General features: G+C 35.3%; 1 protein-coding gene across 2 annotated transcripts in view; it reads right to left on the bottom strand.

Annotated features, from left to right (window-relative positions):
- Window positions 1–8,039: 8,039 nt before the first annotated feature.
- Window positions 8,040–20,893, bottom strand: part of LOC311297474 (ladderlectin-like) — a 31,650-nt gene continuing 18,796 nt past the window's right edge. The window contains exons 1-6 of one of the 2 annotated variants that reach the window (XM_084419774.1): window positions 9,666–9,903; window positions 9,456–9,523; window positions 9,160–9,254; window positions 8,738–8,860; window positions 8,459–8,570; window positions 8,040–8,273 (exon numbers count right to left, since the gene is read on the bottom strand). In XM_084419774.1, coding sequence (XP_084275900.1) covers window positions 8,206–8,273; window positions 8,459–8,570; window positions 8,738–8,860; window positions 9,160–9,254; window positions 9,456–9,516 — 459 coding nt within the window. In that variant the 5' untranslated portion in view covers window positions 9,517–9,523; window positions 9,666–9,903 and the 3' untranslated portion in view covers window positions 8,040–8,205. Of the gene's footprint in view, window positions 8,274–8,458; window positions 8,571–8,737; window positions 8,861–9,159; window positions 9,255–9,455; window positions 9,524–9,665; window positions 9,904–20,893 lie in introns of those variants that run through there. The other variant, XM_084419775.1, reaches the window with a different exon arrangement.

Genomic DNA, 20,893 nt, shown 5'->3' with positions numbered 1-20,893 from the left:
GGACGAGGAGTCGATTCCACCGACTCCAAAATTAGGAGTCGGGAGTCGGAGTCGACTCCAAAAAAACCGGAACCGAACACCCCTACTTCCAACACTTCAAAATACGCACCGTAGCGTATGTTTACCTGTTGCCGAGCCCCGCCTTCACGCAGTGATTGACAGAGCGGGGCGGGCACGTGATCGGCTCAGAATGCATTTTCAAATTGCACATTGAATTTTGCTACATTCATTGCAATGGTGAAAAACTGTTTAACGGTCTAACTCCACAATTCAGTACTTCACAGTTACTTCACAGTACTTCACAGTCTTTGTAATATGTTTTAGCAATACATTTCTAACATTTATAATGTGTTTAGAATTTTTTTTTAGAATTGCCTTTACAGGGACTTTAATGGAAATGCAATCGCAAGTGTCTTAACTGTGAGTGTAAATGCAATTAAGAAAAAATAACATTTAAATTACAATTTTGCTACAGTTTTTGCTTGAACATGTTAAACATATCTAATCATTTCTGTAATACATTTTTATTTAAATTTTGTATTCAATTTACATATTAAAACTAGTGTATGAAACGGCAAATGTAAATTATATAATTGAATTTTCATTTTCATTTTGCACCAAACGTTGCACAAATGTATTGGAAAATTTAAATTAAAATACAGAAATGCATTGCCATTTTACATATTGCATTGTCATTTTGCATATTACATTTCCAATTGAAATTTGCTACCCATAAGCTTCCATAATAACGACTTTATTCCACTATTCATTTCCTTCTCTCTGGGCCTCGAGTTAGTTCACGTAGTGTTTTAGCGCAGTGCTTCTGTGTTGTACGTCACACGCATCACACACATGACCAGCGTCGGCCAATAGTGAGCCTACGTGGTGACGTACAACACAGACGCGCTGCGCTAAAACACTACGTGAACTAACTCGAGGCCAAAGAGTATAGAAGTACCAAGAGGCGAAACTCAATTGAACGTTCCATTGCAACAAATGCACCCATGCGCAGAGCTGCAGCTCCGCCATCTTGGACTGAACGCAACACAGCTGTCATAGAATTGAACGATACCGGTTCCAATTCAAAAGCGGTTAAGGGAACTAAATAGTAGTTTCTAGTTTTTAATATCTCTATAGCAGACATCCCAAGTCTGCCGGAAGTTCCGGGAGTCTCCCGCATATTGATAGCGGCTCCCTGATGCCCGCAAATTAGCTAAAATCTCCCAGAATCTAGAGCGAGCGAGCAAGAGCGCGCAGCTCCAAACCGTGTAGAGCACACAGCAGAAAGGGTGAAGGAGCGAGAGACCTTGCATGTGTGTGCTAGTGTGCCTGAAAATGTTTTAGACATAAAGAAAAATATTATGGATTCTCGATTTGTGATGCGGCTGCGAGCTATAACGCACATATGTGCTCTTTTTATGTGTTTATTAGAGGTTGAATTCAAATCAAATACTGCCAAACCACCCATACTACCTCTGAATATGATACTACTTCATAAATTGTATGAAAATTATGGAAATACATGGTTCAGATCACTCAAAACATATATGAAAATAGAGGCGCCCTTATATGGTCAGTAAGGAAGCTTGGCTGTCCATTTAGTGCAAAAGTTTGGTACTACGCCCAAATAAAATCTTACTGAAAGCTCATTTTTTGAGATATCAACCTAAAATGTGGAACACAACTTGTTCAGATTGTTTGCTTTCATTTTCTTGCAGTTATAGAGTAAAATATATTTTGTAATATATATATATATATTTTATATAAAATATAAATAATTATTTTTTTAAATGTGTACATTTTAATAAACTCAAACTTGTATAACTTTTCTTCTGTTTCACTTTCATAATTTATTTGCACTTCAACAATAATCTGGCAAATGTCTTCTTTAAAACAAGACCAACCACAGGTCTATATTCCAAAGCATTCTTGAATTACAACCATTTACAGTTTTTCTCAGTCGCTTTGGTGCATTTCTCATAACACTATTTACATTTGCACAATAGTTAATGCAGTTCTCAAAACAATTAGTACAAACTGCAAAACCTAGTTGATAACCTGCAAAAGCGAGTCACTTGCTCAAAATGAATAGCTCATTCCTCAAAAGCAAGTATTTATGTCAATGAAAGTGTCAGTGTCATCAAAATGAAAAGTCCTGACACCATCGTTTATGAACAAGATAGTCAAATGGCTTAGTCATGTTTTCATTATGACAGTTTACTCTGTAAATGTTTTCCAATGCAAAAAAGTCAGATCTTGGTGACACTACCTGAAAATGCTCAATACAGCACTATATACTATTTGCACAGCCATTTGAAAAAATACAGTAAAGTTACACATTACTGTATTTATGAGGTAACTGAGTACAAGACACTGAATATGTATGTTTCACATTTTTACTGCATATGCTCTTTGCAATTCTAATTTGTTCACAGCATTGTGCAAAAGAAAAAAAATACACCATTATTTACAACAAACATAAACTCCCTTTGGGTAGAGCTGTGCACAACTGTCAACAATACTGCAGTACATATTGGAACTGAACATACAACATACATTGTACTGTAATCATTCATGCACATCCAGACGTTCCTCTCTGTCTGGCCACATATTTTCATCTACATCACAGCGAATATCATCTCTTGCAATGCAGCGAGGAAAGTATCTCCTCGAGTGGCGAATCCATCCTCTGCAGGACTCTGCTGTGATGTCATCACATGCTGCATCCATGGCCGCTAGCAGGGCCATTTGGGTATGTGGATGCCGGTCATATACCTTCCACCTCCAGGAAGAGAAAAACTCCTCTATTGGATTTAGGAATGGTGAGTAGGGAGGGAGATATTCCACCAGCATCCTATCATGTGCTGCAAACCACTGTCTGACGACTTCTGAGTGGTGAAAACGCACATTATCCAAAACAACAACATGCTTGCTCAGATGGTCTCCAGTTAGTCCTCTCTCATTCTCAGGGATTATGTCCCTGTAAAGAGTGTCTAAAAAAGTCAGCAGATGTTGTGTGTTGTATGGACCAAGACGGGGGATATGGGTGAGGACGCCGTTTTCTGAGATGGCTGCACACATTGTAATATTCCCTCCTCGTTGACCTGGGACATCAATGGTTGCTCTCTGTCCAATGCGATTCCTTCCACGTCTTCTACCTTTTGCCAGATTGAAACCCGCCTCATCAAGGTATATGAATGTGTGCAGCGGTTCCCTGGCCTCCAGCTCCAGTACATGCTTTATTACAAAAGAGGGAGTGAGAAAAACTATAACAACTTTTCCTGTGTAACATAATGCATTTTGGACAACATATTGTACAGTATGCACTGTGAATACACATACACAGAACTGTCATGTAAGTGTAGTGCATGACACTACACAAAGTAAACGGTTTACAGCACTGAACATTAGAATATGCATAGAACACATACATGTTTTACCTGTACATACTGGTGACGGATCTCCTTCACTCTGTCGCTGTTCCGTTCAAATGGCACATTGTACAATTGTTTCATGCGCATTTCATTCCTACGGAGCACTCTGTCAATTGTAACGACTGAAACAGATTCAATATTCCCAAAGATGTTGTCATCCTCTATGACAGCACTTTGTATCTCTCTCAACCTTATGGCATTGTTTGCAATCACCATTGCACAAATGGCTTCCTCTTGTTGCGGAGTAAAAAGAGGCCTTCTTCCACCTCTGCAAGGTTGTCTTGCAATCCTGTGTGGTGCAGAGTAAAATTACAGTAAATATGGCAAATCTTTACTGTAACACTACAATACACTAAATGTGGGATGCAGTAAAGCTGTACATCTAAATGTAAAATGTACAGTGACAAGTTAGTCCCACTGCAAGCTTCATGTATGACACAATGACAGTAGTGCAGTGCAGATTGTTTAGTGCTGAATTACTGTCCATTTACAGTATACACACCTGTTCTCCCGACGAAATGTTTGAATAATTGAATTTCCAGTGGTTCTCCCAACATTTGGCTGCACCCTTCGACCAGCCTCAGCCATTGTGAGGCCGTGATTGACAACATGATCCACAATTGTAGCCCTGATTTCATCAGGGATCCGCCTATGTACTTGGCCTCTTCTTCCTCTTCCCCCATTTTGTCCCCTTCCCCTTCCTCCCCCTCCCCGCACCCTCACCCTCACCCTCACCCTCACCCCTCTTCCACGAGGCTGACCTTCCATTTCTGTGTCACAGTATTGTAGAAATGGTACACACTATGTCCTGCTTGGTTCATATATGCTTGTAAAGTGGGGGTTTATGGGATTCAGCTCTGACAGTGATTGTAGAGAAGTGGCTTATCATTGGTTGCAACTAATGCTTCACACATCCCTTCTCATCAGTGAAAGCTGAGATTCACCTGAGAGAAATTGTTCAATTTAGGAGACATTTGCAGCAGAGTCCTGCACGGGTCCAATTTTTTTAATCCGTACCCGCAGTGCTTAAAACCGAATCCGACCCGTTTTCCGACAGCAGCACTAATTCAAATCCGCACCCGACCCGACCCGCTTAAAATAGAACCGACACCCGACCCGCACCCGAAATAAAATCAGTTTAGACTATCACATTATAGACACACTTACAAAAATGTTTATTGCCAGGTCATACAGAAGTTATTACACAACCATTAACACAAGGACAACTTCAGCCGAATCTGTCAAACGGCCGGTACATGAAGAACCAACGTTACCACAAAACTCGAGTAGCCTAATAACAGACGCGGCTACAACACTATTTTCTGCCACGCAATTTTGTCTAGCTTACATCTGACAATTTTGGGTTCAAACACGCCCTGCCTGCACACAACACATATTTAACAGTGTTAAATGTGAAAAATACTGTTCGATAGAACTGCTTACTGCGTGCTTCCTCGGCGATGAATCCACATTTGCGGCAAACCAACACGAAAATGCATGCAGCAAATCCTTTCACAATATTGTTTTCTTCAGATATCTCCAAATTTCTCCCACACAATGGACAACTTTACAATCTCCTAGTCCTAGCTATTCTTTTCTCCAACTCTTCAGCATCCATCTCGCCGACTGCAAGCAGATCGCGCGCGCGGTTATGACGTTTTTTTTTTCAAAGTGAAAGTAGGTAACGTTATAGAGACAGACTCCTGAGAGGGCGTGGGCACAAATAAACTGATGTGGATTTTAAATTCTTTTATCAACTTGAAATACAGGCATATTTTTGTAAGTGTGTTCCTAAAAATATGCATATATATTTTTACGTTTGCACGTGATTGTTTTACAGTTTTTCTCAGTCGCTTTGGTGCATTTCTCACATCACTATTTACATTTGCACAACAGTTAATTCAGTTCTCAAAACAATTAGTACAAACTGCAAAACCTAGTTGATAACCTGCAAAAGCGTGTCTCTTGCTCAAAATGGAGAGCTCATTCCTCAAAAGCAAGTATTCATGTCAATGAAAGTGTCAGTGTCATCAAAATGAAAAGTCCTGACACCATTGTTTATGAACAAGATAGTCAAATGGCTTTGTCATGTTTTCATTATGACAGTTTACTCTGTAAATGTTTTCCAATGCAAAAAAGTCAGATCTTGGTGACACTACCTGAACATGCTCAAGACAGCACTATATACTATTTGCACAGCCATTTGAAAAATACAGTAAAGTTACACATTACTGTATTTAGGGAGGTAACTGAGTACAAGACACCGAATATGTATGTTTCACATTTTTACTGCATATGCTCTTTGCAATTCTAATTTGTTCACCGCATTGTGCAAAAGAAAAAACACACCCTTATTTACAACAAACATAAACTCCCTTTGGGTAGAGCTGTGCACAACTGTACACAATACTGCAGTACATATTGGAACTGAACATACAACATACATAGTACTGTAATCATTCATGCACATCCAGACGTTCCTCATCAGTGAAAGCTGAGATTCACCTGAGAGAAATTGTTCAATTTAGGAGACATTTTCAGAAAAAAAAAAAGATAATTTTTTTTTTTTAATTTGCTTGACAGATTTTGACAACTAGTTCAACATTTTTGTATGTAATGACTCAAGCAATGAAATGAGGACTATTAGTTTTATATGGAATGTCTATTCAGCATTCACAAGTATAGTTAATTTTGACTGACATGATATAAGCAAATGATAATGTTATAAAACAGCAGAGAGTTGTGAAAGCAATTGATGCATGTCCAAAAGCATTTGCAATTGGTTGGAAGGAATGAGAAACTGCTACTATGATGTGCACAAATGACTAAATGTTGTGGAGGTTGAACTAACTGTTGTGCAAATGTAAATAGTGATGTGAGAAATGCACCAAAGCGACTGAGAAAAACTGTAAACCCGTGTTTAAACCCGTGTTTCCTCCGTGTCCGACCCGACCCGCACCCGTATCCGACACAGTTGGATATTTCTCACCCGTTTGAGCAAAATGGTACCCGCGGGTACCCGAACCCGTGCAGGTCTCTAATTTGCAGGAAAAAAAATTTGTAAAATTTGCTTGACAGATTTTGACAACTAGTTCAACATTTTTGCATGTAATGACTCAAACAATGAAATGAGGACTATTAGTTTTATATGGAATGACTATTCAGCATTCACAAGTATAGTTAATTTTGACTGACATGACATAAGCAAATGATAATGTTATAAAACAGCAGAGAGTTGTATGAAAGCAACTGATGCATGTCCAAAAGCATTTGCAATTTGTTGGAAGGAATGAGAAACTGCTACTATGATGTGCACAAATGACTAAATGTTGTGGAGGCTGAACTAACTGTTGTGCAAATGTAAATAGTGATGTGAGAAATGCACCAAAGCGACTGAGAAAAACTGTAATAACTTTCAAACGGTAGAGCCTGTTCCTTTATAACATAGCCAAAGGTCGGTGTATTTTTGCTTCATACATTTTAGGCTTATTCTCAAATTCAGATTGTGTTAGGGGGGCAGGATTATTAGGCAATTTTAATCGGACAATTTGACCGGAGAGATTTAATTTTGTCGGACATTTCTTTTTTTTTTCAGCCAATGTCCGGCAATTACCGGACAACAGAAACCCTGGCGCACACTATGGTTAACCGAGTATTAACCGCTAAGGGCCTCGGTTAACGGTTAATGAAAAACTTGAAAACGTGCAGCCCTATTAGTTAGAAAGATAGATAGATTAGTTAGAAAGAAAGAAAGAAAGAAAGAAAGATAGATAAGTTAGTTAGTTAGTTAGAAAGATAGATAGATTAGTTAGAAAGAAAGATAGATAAGTTAGTTATAAAGAAAGATAGATTAGTTAGAAAGATAGATAGATAGATAGATAGATAGATAGATAGATAGATAGATAGGTTTATTAGTACATAGAATAGATAGATAGGTAGGTTGGTTTATTAGTACATAGAATAGTAGTTTAATTGAGTCAAGGAGTTTAGATTTGAGTTTTTGTGTTTGTGCACTACTGGGCCACCGTAGTCTTGGCTCAATTTGAACAGTCTGCAATGAAAGTCAATGGGATTTTTATGATTTTTAATATTAATTTTTAAGCAAACTGAAAGTCAAATCAGTCTGAAAAGATATAGCAACTCGAGTCAGAACAGTCTGAAGGTCTGACCTGAGTTTGGAGTATGTAGAGTTAAAGCTCTAGGAGTATGATCAGAAGAAAAATAATAATAATAATACGTTTAAATAGGATTTCAGTAAGTTGGCTTTCTCAAGCCAACTTAATTATTAGTGATTTAGTTTGATTCGTTCAAACAGTTGACTCAATCACTGATTAGTTTGCAGAAGTTTCTCACACCGAAATAATGATATATTTTATAAGACAGAAAACAATTAAGAGCCTTGTAAGTCCATATGTGCTTACAATTGTAGGAAACAAACATGCAAATTTCTTTGTCAATTATGAAGGAGCTGCATTCTTAAACCCCTCCCCTGATGATGACATCATTTAATGCCATTCTAATATCCATGTCCTCAAACCTTGCTACACAATTTAGGCCTACTTATATTTGTATATACATTAATTTGATTGTCCACAATGCACATGATTTGCTTTATCAATGCTTTTATTAATACGAGGAGTGTTTCAGAGAAGAGATTAAAGTTGTCAGAAGAGATTTGATTTCAGAATAACATTTTTGTAAAGATAAGTTTAGAAAAAAGTAAATGCCGTTCAATCAAAGTAACTGTGGATCAGCATGACTGCATATGGTCTCACATGCCCTTAACACAAACATAGGACATTGAGGTTGAACAGGACTCATCGTTCCAGCAACGGTTAGCTGTAGGGTGAAATAATGAAATAAGTTATTCTGATCATTATAGAGGTGTTAGAATCAAAATAAAACAGAATGTCTTAAGGCACTTTGTGAAATCCAAATGAGTCATTTCATTGTACTGTATGATATGAAATTGCAGTATTGTAAATTATAACTGAAAGTATTAAAAAAACAGATTGCATTCTTACAGGTCCAGTTGATCTCCACACAGTTCTCAGAACCACGTAGATTGTTAGGTTCTCCACGGCACCAGTTGGTATAGAAAAACTTAGTTCCATCACTCCACAACCACTGTCCTTCCTAATGAGTGAAGAGAGTGAATACAAAGATTGTACTACTGCAGTCAGACTTCAGGAAGAAGTCAAACCATCTTCTTTAGAAACTTCTTCATTGCCTTTACTGTTTAAAGCAGACATTTTTTTTATTAGACAAACAATTAGGTCTCGTTAGGACACAATTTAACTTACTTGTACACCATCATTAGCACCAACCCAAGAACGTGTGGAAGAAGGCATCAGACTCAGCAGGAAATCATTTTGCAGTTTATCGTGCACAGATGCGAGATTCCCACCAAGACTTTGACAGTTTCTCTAAAGAGACACATTATAGTCAATACAAAATCTATTTTTTTAGCATAAAGCATAAGTGACTTTTTAAACGACATTTGCAAACAAAGTCTGCTCTGATTGATTATTTGCTTAGTATCAGTTTTCTGTATTATTTATTTGCAGAAAATAATGTTTTACAAAAAAAAAATCCACTTCATATTAAGTGTCTTTAATATGTATACTATGTACTTATTGTGTACATACATGGCTGTACATCTGTCTATTTAGATGGTTAAAAACACCAATATAAAGTGTGACCAAATAACCTTATTGTACATTACCTCTGCTGTGATCCAGTTAGTCGAATGAGAGAAGTACTTGTAGCATTGGTGTCCAAAATTTATCCATCCAGCGGGGCATTTTTTGCCCAAAGTATCTGCATCCAGTACATAAACGTTAGGGTTCTTGTAATATTCACAACAAAGAATGTTGTTGTATGTTATGTGCTGAAATGTGCACTTTATACACTGTAAACCCTTCATTAACCATGCAAAAATTAGTCAATGTAATATTGTACATTTCCACAAAAAAAAAAAATTTAATAGCAAGGGTTTTTACAAATAAATGTCTTGGTTACCTCCTGCATTCCCCATGGAGAAGATCATGAAAAGAAGCAGAAAACTTTTCAGCATCGCCATAATGAACCTGAAATTAATAAACAGGAAAAGGTAAATGTCTGCATGCACTCATATGCTGCACACTGCCATTCTCAATGCATTAAATGACAAAGCACAAAAATACTTTAGGTAGAAAATTTATTCAGTTGGTCTCTGTTCCAAAAACTCACCTTGGTTTTCAAATTGTTGCCTTCAGAATCTCAGAAGAAGACTGCGTGAAGTTCCAGAAACAGCCGTGCTTTGCTTTTATAATTTACTTAATATCAAGTGTGTATAGGCTGTGTTAGATAAATTTCAGGTAGACTATCTGAATACTCAAGTTGAAAACAGGCACCTCAACCCTTGTGATGTGTGAAGGGAGAATGATCAAGCAGACACAGAGCCTGTGTAATACCATAACATTCTCATATTTATTGAGGGAAGATGGGTCATATTTATATACATAAGAGATCAGGCAATAACATCCAGAATGTCCTGTTGGGCAACCAATTATATTCAAAGATCAAACCTTACCATATATGGCATATTAAGAATTATAGTAACAATTAAGAGAGGTCAAATGTTCAAATGTATTGGAGTTGCCTTTTGCGTGCAAGAGTGCCAGTGTTCAAGGTCTAGTTCTTCACTGAAAAAAATAAGTAAAATGTACTTAATTCTTCTTTTGCAAGTTATTGCATTCATTTTTTTTTTTAAAGTAAATTTCACATATGGAATTAACTAAATTAAGTAAAATTTACAAAGAGAATAAGTCAATTTAACTTGGCCAGTTAGAGTTTGTGGAATAATTTCTACTCACTCATTTGAAGTTTACTTTGCAATACATTTCAAGTACATTTTATTCACTGAGATAAGCCATGCTTTTAAAGCGTATGGTTTACTTAAAAGCATTAAAGAAAACAACACAGTAGATTTTGTGTTACACTTTATTACACAAAGGTAATGAGGTACCCAACCAAACACAGAAACCTCAATACTTGATACACAACACACAATAACGGTAACTTTGATACTTCCTTAAAGAATCATTGTAAACAATAAAAGCAATTCCAAGTAAAATTATAAATCAAGTTTTAATTTCTACAAGCTTGAATTGAGAAATATAGAATTTATTATTCTTGCCTGAACTAACTTTTGTAATCTAGAAATTACATTTGTTTTTTTATTCCCTTCACCACAGAATAATCTTTATCAGTCTAGGTGTGTCCACGATGAGCACATAACGTAAAAAAGTTACACAAGGGCAGTCTTACACAAGAACAGTCAAAAGTGAAGCTTAAGAAAATATGAACACTAAGTCACTGTCATGATTCCTGTCTTGTGTTCCCCTCTCGTGTTTAAGAACTTGTGTGTTGAAGTGTGTTTCTGATAAGGATATTAAGATATCTTTAATACTTCTCCAAACTTGAGGCAAAAAACAGTGGATTACTCAGTAAATATACATCTGTGACATTTAATATTTTGTCTTTCATCACTATTTATGTTTATAATTCCTACAGAAAAAAAATATATATTGAGCCGTGGACGTCTAGTTGAGTTGACACGGAATGACCCAGCAGACTAAACTGCAGTGGAAAAGCAAACCGAGCCAAAGTAAAGCTAGCCGAGCCGAGTTGTACCACGCAGTCACGCTATACCAGGACAGGAGACCAGAATACAATTTAAACTCAAACTTTATTTATACACATGTGCAACCCCAAGAATCCCTGGAGGCAACTGAAGGTCAAACTCAAAAGGCAATGAACTTGTCTCTTGGAATACTTGAACTCAGGAAGCATCTTTGAATACTGGAACTCAGATAGTGTCTTTGAATGCTCGAACTCAGGAAATGTCTTTAAATAATCAAACTCAGGAGATAATGGATTCCATAGATGACAGTCTCAGTAGATCCTTGAGACTTAGACGTAGACTCATAGATACACTGAACTTGAATGCAGACTCCCAGATGCATGGAACATAGATGCAGACTCGGTAGATAGTGATGTTACATATGACACTGAAGCTTCGATGCGCGTATCACATAAGCGACACAATTTCTAGTGAAGCCCCGTATCGAGGCGTGTGTCGGTTTACTAGAGTGCGTGTTTCGCTTCGGGTGTCATAAGGCTCGAACTTCAGATCGTATTTAACGAGTCATTGTTGCCTCAGTCTGGTTGATATTTTCAATTATTGATATTGACATTTAATAACAGATGATCCTATCAGACAATGTCCTTATTCATTGTGGAGAGAGAGAGAGAGAGAGAGAGAGAGAGAGAGAGAGAGGATTAAACAACTTTTATTTAGACATCATTTATATCTCATTCACAATAATAATAATAATAATAATAAAATGTAATATTCAAAAAAATAAATAAAAATACTTTTTTTTTTTAAACCCTAAGACCAATTGATCATCATGTACAACACATAGAACCTCATTGATACACCAGATTTCACAAAAAGCAGGTACATTATTTGTGAGACTGTAATATGTAAATTCCATTCTCAATCTTGCTGCCACCAGACTCATACACATTACTCTAGAATTTGTTGCTGCCAACTCTAGGCCCTTGTTCTTTCTTGTTTTCCATATGGCCAATTTTGCTGTCCCTATTAAATAATTCAATAAACATACTCTCCTTCTTAATAAAAATCTATATTTCAACCCTCCTAGAAATATTTTGTCTGAAAATTCTTCTGCAAACCCCTGAAACCAAGCTGCAAGTAATTCAAACAAATCATTTAATCTATTGCATTTTAAAAACAGATGCTCTAGATCTTCACCCTCACCACAAAACCTACACTGCCCCCCCACTGCTGGGTTCAGGTGTGCCACATGCCTGTCCGTAGCTATCGCCCCGTGTATGATCCTCCACTGCAGATCACCAGTTCGCTTTTCTACAGGGAGTTTGTACAGGGTCCTCCACCTGTCTCTAACAAGGAAGTCTGGTCCCAACAACTCTAGCCATCTGGAAGCTTGGGTAACACTTTATAATAACTGCACACTATTAATCATTAGTTAAGCATTAGTAAACAGTTAATTCATCATTTATAAAGCATTAATAGACATTAATAAGCAGTATATAAATACAGCTATAAATGCTTTATTCTTGATTTAAAAGCGTATCTATAATGTGTTTAATAATTGTATTTTCATAATTTATTAATGATCAATTTATCATTTCTAAATGAAGTATAGCATTATTTACAAAGCAGTTATTTATGAGTTGCCAGTGATTCATAAGATCACTTAAAAATTGTAAGTAAATATAGTAGATTCAGGTAGTTATAAAGCATTTAGTAGTGGTCAGTTAACTATTTTGTGAGCTCATCTAAAGTGAGGACTATTCATGCCTTGTAAAGCATGTATAAAGGAGATTTAAAGACTCAGTTTTCTTCTAAACAGAAAAAGGAAACAAACACAACACAGCGATACAGAACATAGAAATATTAACAGCCTTTAAATCTCCTTTGTAAATGCTTTACAAGGCATAACTAGTCCTCACTTTAGATTAGCTCACAAAAATAGTTAACTAACAACTACTAAATGCTTTATAACTACCTGAATTAACCCTGAATTACAGTAGAAATACATGTTAATAAAGCATTTATTAACACACTAAGTAACTATTACTATATGTCTGAATAATAAGATATATGAATGTACATTTAAATAGTTTATTAATCATTTACTTACAATTTCTAAGTGATCTTATGAACCACTGACAACTCTTAAATAACTGATGTGTAAATAATGCAATACTTCATTTAGAAATGATAAATTGATCATTAATAAAGTATGAAAATACAATTATTAAACACATTATAGATATGCTTTTAAATCAAGTATAAAGCATTTATAGCTGTATTTATAAATTGCTTATTAATGTCTATTAATGCTTTATAAATGATGAATTAACTGTTTTCTAATGCTTAACTAATGATTAATAGTGTGCAGTTATTATAAAGTGTTACCGAAAAGGGTTGTAATATTTGAAATTACAATAATTAAAATAAACCACAACTTAATATTTAATTGATTTTGTTATCCATTTCTGTTGTACACTCACTCAAAGGCTTTGATGGCAGCATTCAGCTTCATGAGCCACTCTCCACTGGATAAACACACATCTGTTCATCTGTCCCTGTAACATCCCGACAAGATTCACGTTACCTCTGTGATTTATGAGCTCAATACTACATTTACATGTTGAGGTTGTTGCTGATTTGTTAACTCACTTTTTATCCAACTTAAATGTTCCTCAATTTATCAACAGTACTAAGGGACAAATACAATAGACAACTTATGTTTAGTTACTTTATAGATTTGTGTATTTACTTTACTTACAGCACATTTGTCTAATGTAAACAGTATTGACAACAGTGAATTATCCTACATAATAGCACACATTCATCACTCAGATGTCTATTTCATGTTGTGATGTGCTCATCTTCAATACTTATAGAATATTTTCCTTTCAGATGTAAATAGACATTTAAAATAAGCGTCTTTAAGATGTAACGTTATATGGTTATGTAAATCCACTTTAGAGACATAGGCTACGTGTGCTTACTGAAGCTCCCGTTAGTTAAAACATGTTTTTACAGGAAAATCGCAACTATACTGTACTGTCTAACTCCTTTACACCTTCAACAGGTAAAAAGTTTAGGCTACTCTACAGTAGTTCAGCACATGCGATTTTAACACAAGGAACCGTGTTTACACACATTTGAATTTTCTTATCTCTTAAGCTTCACTTTTGACTGTTCTTGTGTAAGACTGCCCTTGTGTAACTTTTTTACGTTATGTGCACATCGTGGACACACCTAGACTGATAAAGATTATTCTGTGGTGAAGGGAATTAAAAAACAAATGTAATTTCTAAATTACAAAAGTTAGTGCAGGCGAGAATAATACAAATAAATTCTATATTATTACTCTATTCAAGCTTGTAGAAATTAAAACTTGAATTTATAAGTATATTTTACTTGGAATTGTTTGTCATGTTTACAATGATTCTTTAAGCAAGTTATAAAATTAAGTAAAACCTACCTCAAATTTCTGATAAAGTTGAGTAGGTTGCTTTCATTGTTAGGTTTAGTAATTTGTGGTTTTGTGATGAGTTCATTTTCTTCTCAAAATGACCCATTCATCCTCAAACTACTGATTGTTACCGTTATTGTGTGTTGTGTATCAAGTATTGAGGTTTCTGTGTTTGGTTGGGTACCTCATTACCTTTATTGTGTAATAAAGTGTAACACAAAATCTACTGTGTTGTTTTCTTAAATGCTTTTATACGCTTTAAAAGCATGGCTTATTTCAGTGAGTAAAATGTACTTGAAATGTATTGCAAAGTCAACTTCAAATGAGTGAGTAAAAAAAAAAGAAAAAAAAAAAGAATGCAATAACTTGCAAAAGAAGAATTAAGTACATTTTACTTTTTTTTTTTTTTTTAGTGAAGAACTAGACCTTGAACACTGGCACTCTTGCACGCAAAAGGCAACACCAAGACATTTGAACATTTGCTCTCTCTGAATTGTTACTATAATTCTTAATATACCATATATGGTATAAGGTTTGATCTTTGAAAATAATTGGTTGCCCAACAGGACATCCTGGATGTTATTGCCTGATCTCTAATGTATAAATATGACCCATCTTCCCTCAATAAATATGAGAATGTTATGGTATTACACAGGCTCTGTGTCTGCTTGATCATTCTCCCTAGATATCTCGCGCTGCTGCTGCCACACATCACAAGGGTTGAGGTGCCTGTTTTCGACTGATAGCATTGAAGATTCAGATAGTCTACCTGAAAATTTATCTAACACAGCCTACACACAATTGATATTACAGTAAGTAAATTATAAAAGCAAAGCACGGCTGTTTCTGGAACTTATTAAAGTATTTTTGTGCTTTGTCATTTAATGCATTGAGAATGGCAGTGTGCAGCATATGAGTGCTTGCTGACATTTACCTTTTCCTGTTTATTAATTTCAGGTTCATCATGGCGATGCTGAAAAGTTTTCTGCTTCTTTTCATGATCTTCTCCATGGGGAATGCAAGAGGTAACCAAGACATTTATTTGTAAAAGCCCTTGCTATTTAAAAACATTTTGGAAATGCAGACCTACAATATTCCATTGACTAATATTTGTATGACTATAATGAGGGGTTTACAGTGTCTAAAATACACATATTTTCAGCACATAATCACACAAACATAAAATAAGCTACATAAATAAAAATAAAAACATTCTTGGCTGTGAATATTACAAGAACCCTAACGTTTATGTACTAGATACAGGTCATTTAAAGAACAAATGCCCCAATGGATGGACACATTTTAGACACCAATGCTACAAATTCTTCTCTGAGTTGACTAACTGGAACACAGCAAAGGTAATGTGTTTGTTACAACAAGGTGATTTGGTTACACTTTATATTGGTGTCTTTAACTCTACATAGATAGAAAGAAAGAAAGATAGATAGATAGAAACATAGATGGATAGATAGAAAGATAGATAGATAGAAACAGATAAATAGATAGATAGATAGAAACATTGAAAAGTTTACATACTCCTTGCAGAATCTGCAAAATGTTTTTTTTCCCACAAAATAAGAGCAATCATACAAAATGCATGTTATTTTTTTATTAAGTACTGTCCTGAATAAGATATTTTATATAAATTATGTTTACATATAGTCCACAAGACAAAGAAAATAAAAATAAAAGCTGAATTTATAAAAATAACCTGTTGAAAAGTGTATGTAGGTTACCCTTGATTCCTAATACTGTGTCTCCTTACCCGGATGATCCACAATTTGTTTTGTGATGGTTGTTCTTGAGTACATTGTTTGTGCTGAGCAGTCCAATGTTCTTCAGAAAAAATCCTCCAGGTCCTGCAAATTCTTCAGTTTTACAGCATCTTATGCATATTTGATGCAAAACATATGGAGCATCAGTGAATGTTTGAATCTTTTTTAATTGTTGTAATTGAGGGACTCAAACACAACTATTAAAAAAGATTCAACAATTAACTGATGCACCAGAAGGAGACAAAATGCATCAATAATTTTTTTTTTTTTTTTTTTTTTGAAAAATATGCAAAAAGGGTTCAAATATGCAAAAGATGCTGTAAAACTGAAGAATTTGCAGGACCTGGAGGATTTTTCTGAAGAACATTGGATGGTTTAACTGCTCAGGACAAACAAGGGACTCAAGAACAACCATCACAAAAAAAAAAAAAGAAAAAAAAAAAGAAAACAGTTGTGGAAATATCTTATTCAGGACTTTTTAACCCCTTAAACCCGAAGTACACATCTCTCCCAAATGCGATGTAATTTATATTTTGGAAAATCAAACGATTGATTTTGAAAAATCAATATCAAACGATACTTAACTTTTGACTCTCCTTGCTATAGTTTTGGAGTTATGAGTCTTTACTTTTGTGTGTGTCACTAAAAATGCCTTCAGGGCGTAAGGGGTTAATAAAAAAGAACATTATTTTTTGTATGATTGCTCTTATTTTGTGAAAATAATTAACATTTTGCAGATTCTGTAAGGAGAATTTAAACTTTTGAGCTCATAAAATACAACTATTTATTTTTTATAGTAACTTTATTTTCTGCAAATGAATTATACAGAACTGATAATAAGAAAATAATCAATAAGAGCAGACTTTGTTTGCAAATTACTAAACTGTTGTTTAAAAAGTCACTTATGCTTTGTTAAAAAGATTCGATTTTGTATTGACAATAAACAAAATCTGTCTCTTTAGAGAAACTGTCAAAGTCATGGTGCGAATCTCGCACAAGTGAGCAATAGAATGGAAAATGATTTCCTGCTGAGTCTGATGCCTTCTTCCACACGTTCTTGGGTTGGTGCTCATGATAGTGTACAAGTAAGTTAAATTGTGTGTTCTAAAGAGACCTATGCTATTTGTCTAATAAAAAATGTCTGCTTTAGTAAAGGCAATGAAGATGGTTTCTAATGAATGAAGAAGTTTCTAAAGAAGATGGTTTGACTTCTTCCTGAAGTCTGACTGCAGTAGTGCAATCTTTGTATTCACTCTCTTCACTCATTAGGAAGGACAGTGGCTGTGGAGTGATGGAACTAAGTTGTACTATACCAACTGGTGCCGTGGAGAACCTAACAATCAATATGGTTCTGAGAACTGTTTGGAGATCAGATTTCCCTGTAAGAATGCAATCTGTTTTTTGAATACTTTCAGTTATAATTTACAATACTACAATTTCATATCATACATAACATGAAATGACTCATTTGGATTTCACAAAGTGCCTTAAAGGGATGGTTCGGAGTAATTTCAACCTATAGGGTCATATCAGAGATATCAACTGAATGGCTTAGTGCAGGCGCTAATGGATCCAAGGTTGTATCTCGTAAATTAGAAAAAAAAGCTTCTGGGAAGTGTTTGGCTCGAGTTCATGGTGCAAAGGACCCTATAGGTTGAAATTACTCCAAACCATCCCTTTAAGTTGAACATTCTGTTTTATTTTGATTCTAACACCTATAACGATCAGAATAACTTATTTCATTATTTCATCCTACAGTTACCAGTTGCTGGAACGATGCACCCTGTTCATACTTGATGTCCTATATTTGTGTTCAGGGGACCAAAAGATTTTAAGCTTCTCAATAGTTACTTTGAACTACATTTACTTTTTTCTGATCTTATCTTTATAAAATGTTATTCTGAAATCACATCTCTTCTCAACTTTAATCTCTTCTAAATATCTTCTCTAAAACACTCTTCTAATAAAAGCATTGATAAATCAAATAATGTGCATTGTGGACAATCAAATTCATGTATATAAAAATATAAGTATTGTGTAGCAAGGTTTGATGATGTTGTATTACACAAATTTATAAAATGTTACAACTAGGTTCCAATACAATGGTATATAAACTGATAAAGGTCTGTACACTGTGTTTTACATTTTGAGGCATAGTTGATGAGATTCAAAGAAGATTAAGTCAAGCAACTCAGGTGTCTGACATGAACCTTTTGTCTTTATGCACCTCCTGAACAGTGTCATTTTCCCATGTTAAGCTATGATAATGTGAAGGTATGGGTGATACTGTCAGGCTGATTGGATTAGCATCTATGCATTTGAATGATACTGTTATGCTGATGAGATCAGGTGACAAGACTTCATTTACATGTCACCTCTATGTAAATCCCTCCCCTCTAAATGTATAACTACAATGTACACTGCTTTAGTCAGACTTGGATGACTACAGCGATGCACAGCGAGTTCTCAATAATTGTAACTTCTGCTTGAAAGATATCCCAACGTCTCCTGGTCTCTGCTTCGATGAAGGAAAAGTTTCCAACAATGACATGGTTATTAGAATGGCATTAAATTATGTCATCATCAAGGGAGGGGTTTAGGCATGCTGCAGCTGCTTCATCACTGACAAAGAAGACATTCGCATGTTTGTTTCCTTCAATGGATTGCAAATATGGACCTCATTCAGGGCTCTTTTTGGTTTCTGTCTTATATATCCCATTATTTCGTGTTAGAAACATCTGGAAACGAATCAGTGATTAAGTGAACTGTTTGAACGAATCAAACTGAATCATGAACAATTTCAGACCATTTTCTAAACCTGTTTAATTAGATCAGTAGTGATTCATTCACTATTCTGGAATTAGAAATAGAAAACACAAAGGAGGACATGATCAGAAAAAAATCATCGGTTGGAATAAAGTAATTTCCAACATCAGAGAAGCATTTATCAGTAATGTATTACTGGGCCACAGTGTGTATTTCAAAAGGATCTAGTGATGCCTCTGGTCAGATATGGCAACGCAAAATTTTAAAACAATGAAAATCATTTTAATTCAGCAGTCTGCATCAAAATGGCGTTTTCAAGGCGGCAAATTGGTTGAGATTTATTTTTATTTTATTCAACTAGTTCAGTACTTCATTTTATTTGTAGCCTACTTGGTCATCAGTTAATTTTACCCATGCACAATTATTTAGCCAACTTGTTATTTGTGAAATGTGGGCGATTTCAGTGAGCATATATGAGTATAGTATATATTTATATAGAGTATAAAAATATGAGTTAGTATGTAACGAGTTAGCTCAAAGGGGAAATATGAATAACTCATAATTATTAATTATGATTCATTATTAATATTTGGGTCAGTTAACTGGATTAACTTGATGTAGCTAAATTAATATTACAATCAATTAATCAGTTCGTCCAACGAACTCTTTTGATTATTCATTCATTCTAAGAAAAGCGTATCTTTCATGGTCACCGAAAAATAATAATTTCTTAGCATGTTCAGCGCTTAGAGCATCTGACAAGATCAAGTTCGTAAAATAGACTTTGTTGCAAGCTGAGAATCAGAACCAAATACGTATTGTGCACAAGTTTTATTAACTAAATCACAAACATAACTAAACTAAACAACAGACGTCCCCACAGACATCAACCCAAAGAAGCAGCGGTAGAGAGCCAGCAGAAGAGAGAGGAGGGTCACTGTGAATTTGTCTCTAATAAAGCCTGAGAAAGGCCCCACCTCTCCGGGATTGCTTGACAAATGAGAAGGGTGGAATTTCCAAGAGGGAAAATTCCTCTGTGGTTGATTTATGAATCTTTGTTCTAAGCGTGCTCATTTGCATGTGCAGCTGGATTGGTTTCTGATGACGAAACTAAGAAAGATTCTTGTAATACTAATATGTTGCGCAGCTATCGGCATATCATGTACACAATCATTTCGATCTTCAAAGTACCAATTTATAGAGACCAAACATGGTATAGGTGAGGTTACATTGACCATTGGTTCTATCATAAAAATACACAGTATCAAAACAATAATAGAATTAAAAACACTACACAAGACAGTAAATCATTCACACAATTTTCTGGAATGGATGTTCATTTATAGATCAGATTAATGCAGCAAAGTCTGTTTTAAAGTCTGTTTCTGTCTTCCCCATTGTCTCGGTCTAGACCACGTGACCATATTTATAACACCAATAAAACCAACTTATCTGATCGTGGTCATGGTAACTAAGACCTTCTTGCCCTTGTTGGGGGGATGGCACCACAGATCCCAGAGTGAGTTTTAAATATTATTTGTTAAACTTTAACAAATACTTGTGTCTGATATGTCTCAGTCGTTTCAAGTAAATGGAAGTGAATCAGTGAATCGATTCTTGGATCCAAAAACACATTCGATCATGAACCAAACACTTGGCGTCAGCATGCCAACATTACTGTTCAAAGTAAGCTCTACAGGTAATCGACAGTATGTCTATTACTAAGAAAGGTACGAGACATGAAAGCACATTATAAACGTATTAAACCAGTTTCCTCTAAAACAATCTTAATCCAAAAACACATGACTGAATGGAGTGAGGCACCTGATTATGT

The sequence above is a fragment of the Rutilus rutilus genome (assembly GCF_951802725.1).
Source record: "Rutilus rutilus genome assembly, chromosome: 9".
NCBI lineage: Eukaryota > Metazoa > Chordata > Actinopteri > Cypriniformes > Leuciscidae > Rutilus > Rutilus rutilus.
The sequence above is the reverse complement of the archived record's forward strand: the minus strand, read 5'-3'. Positions and strand labels throughout refer to the sequence as shown.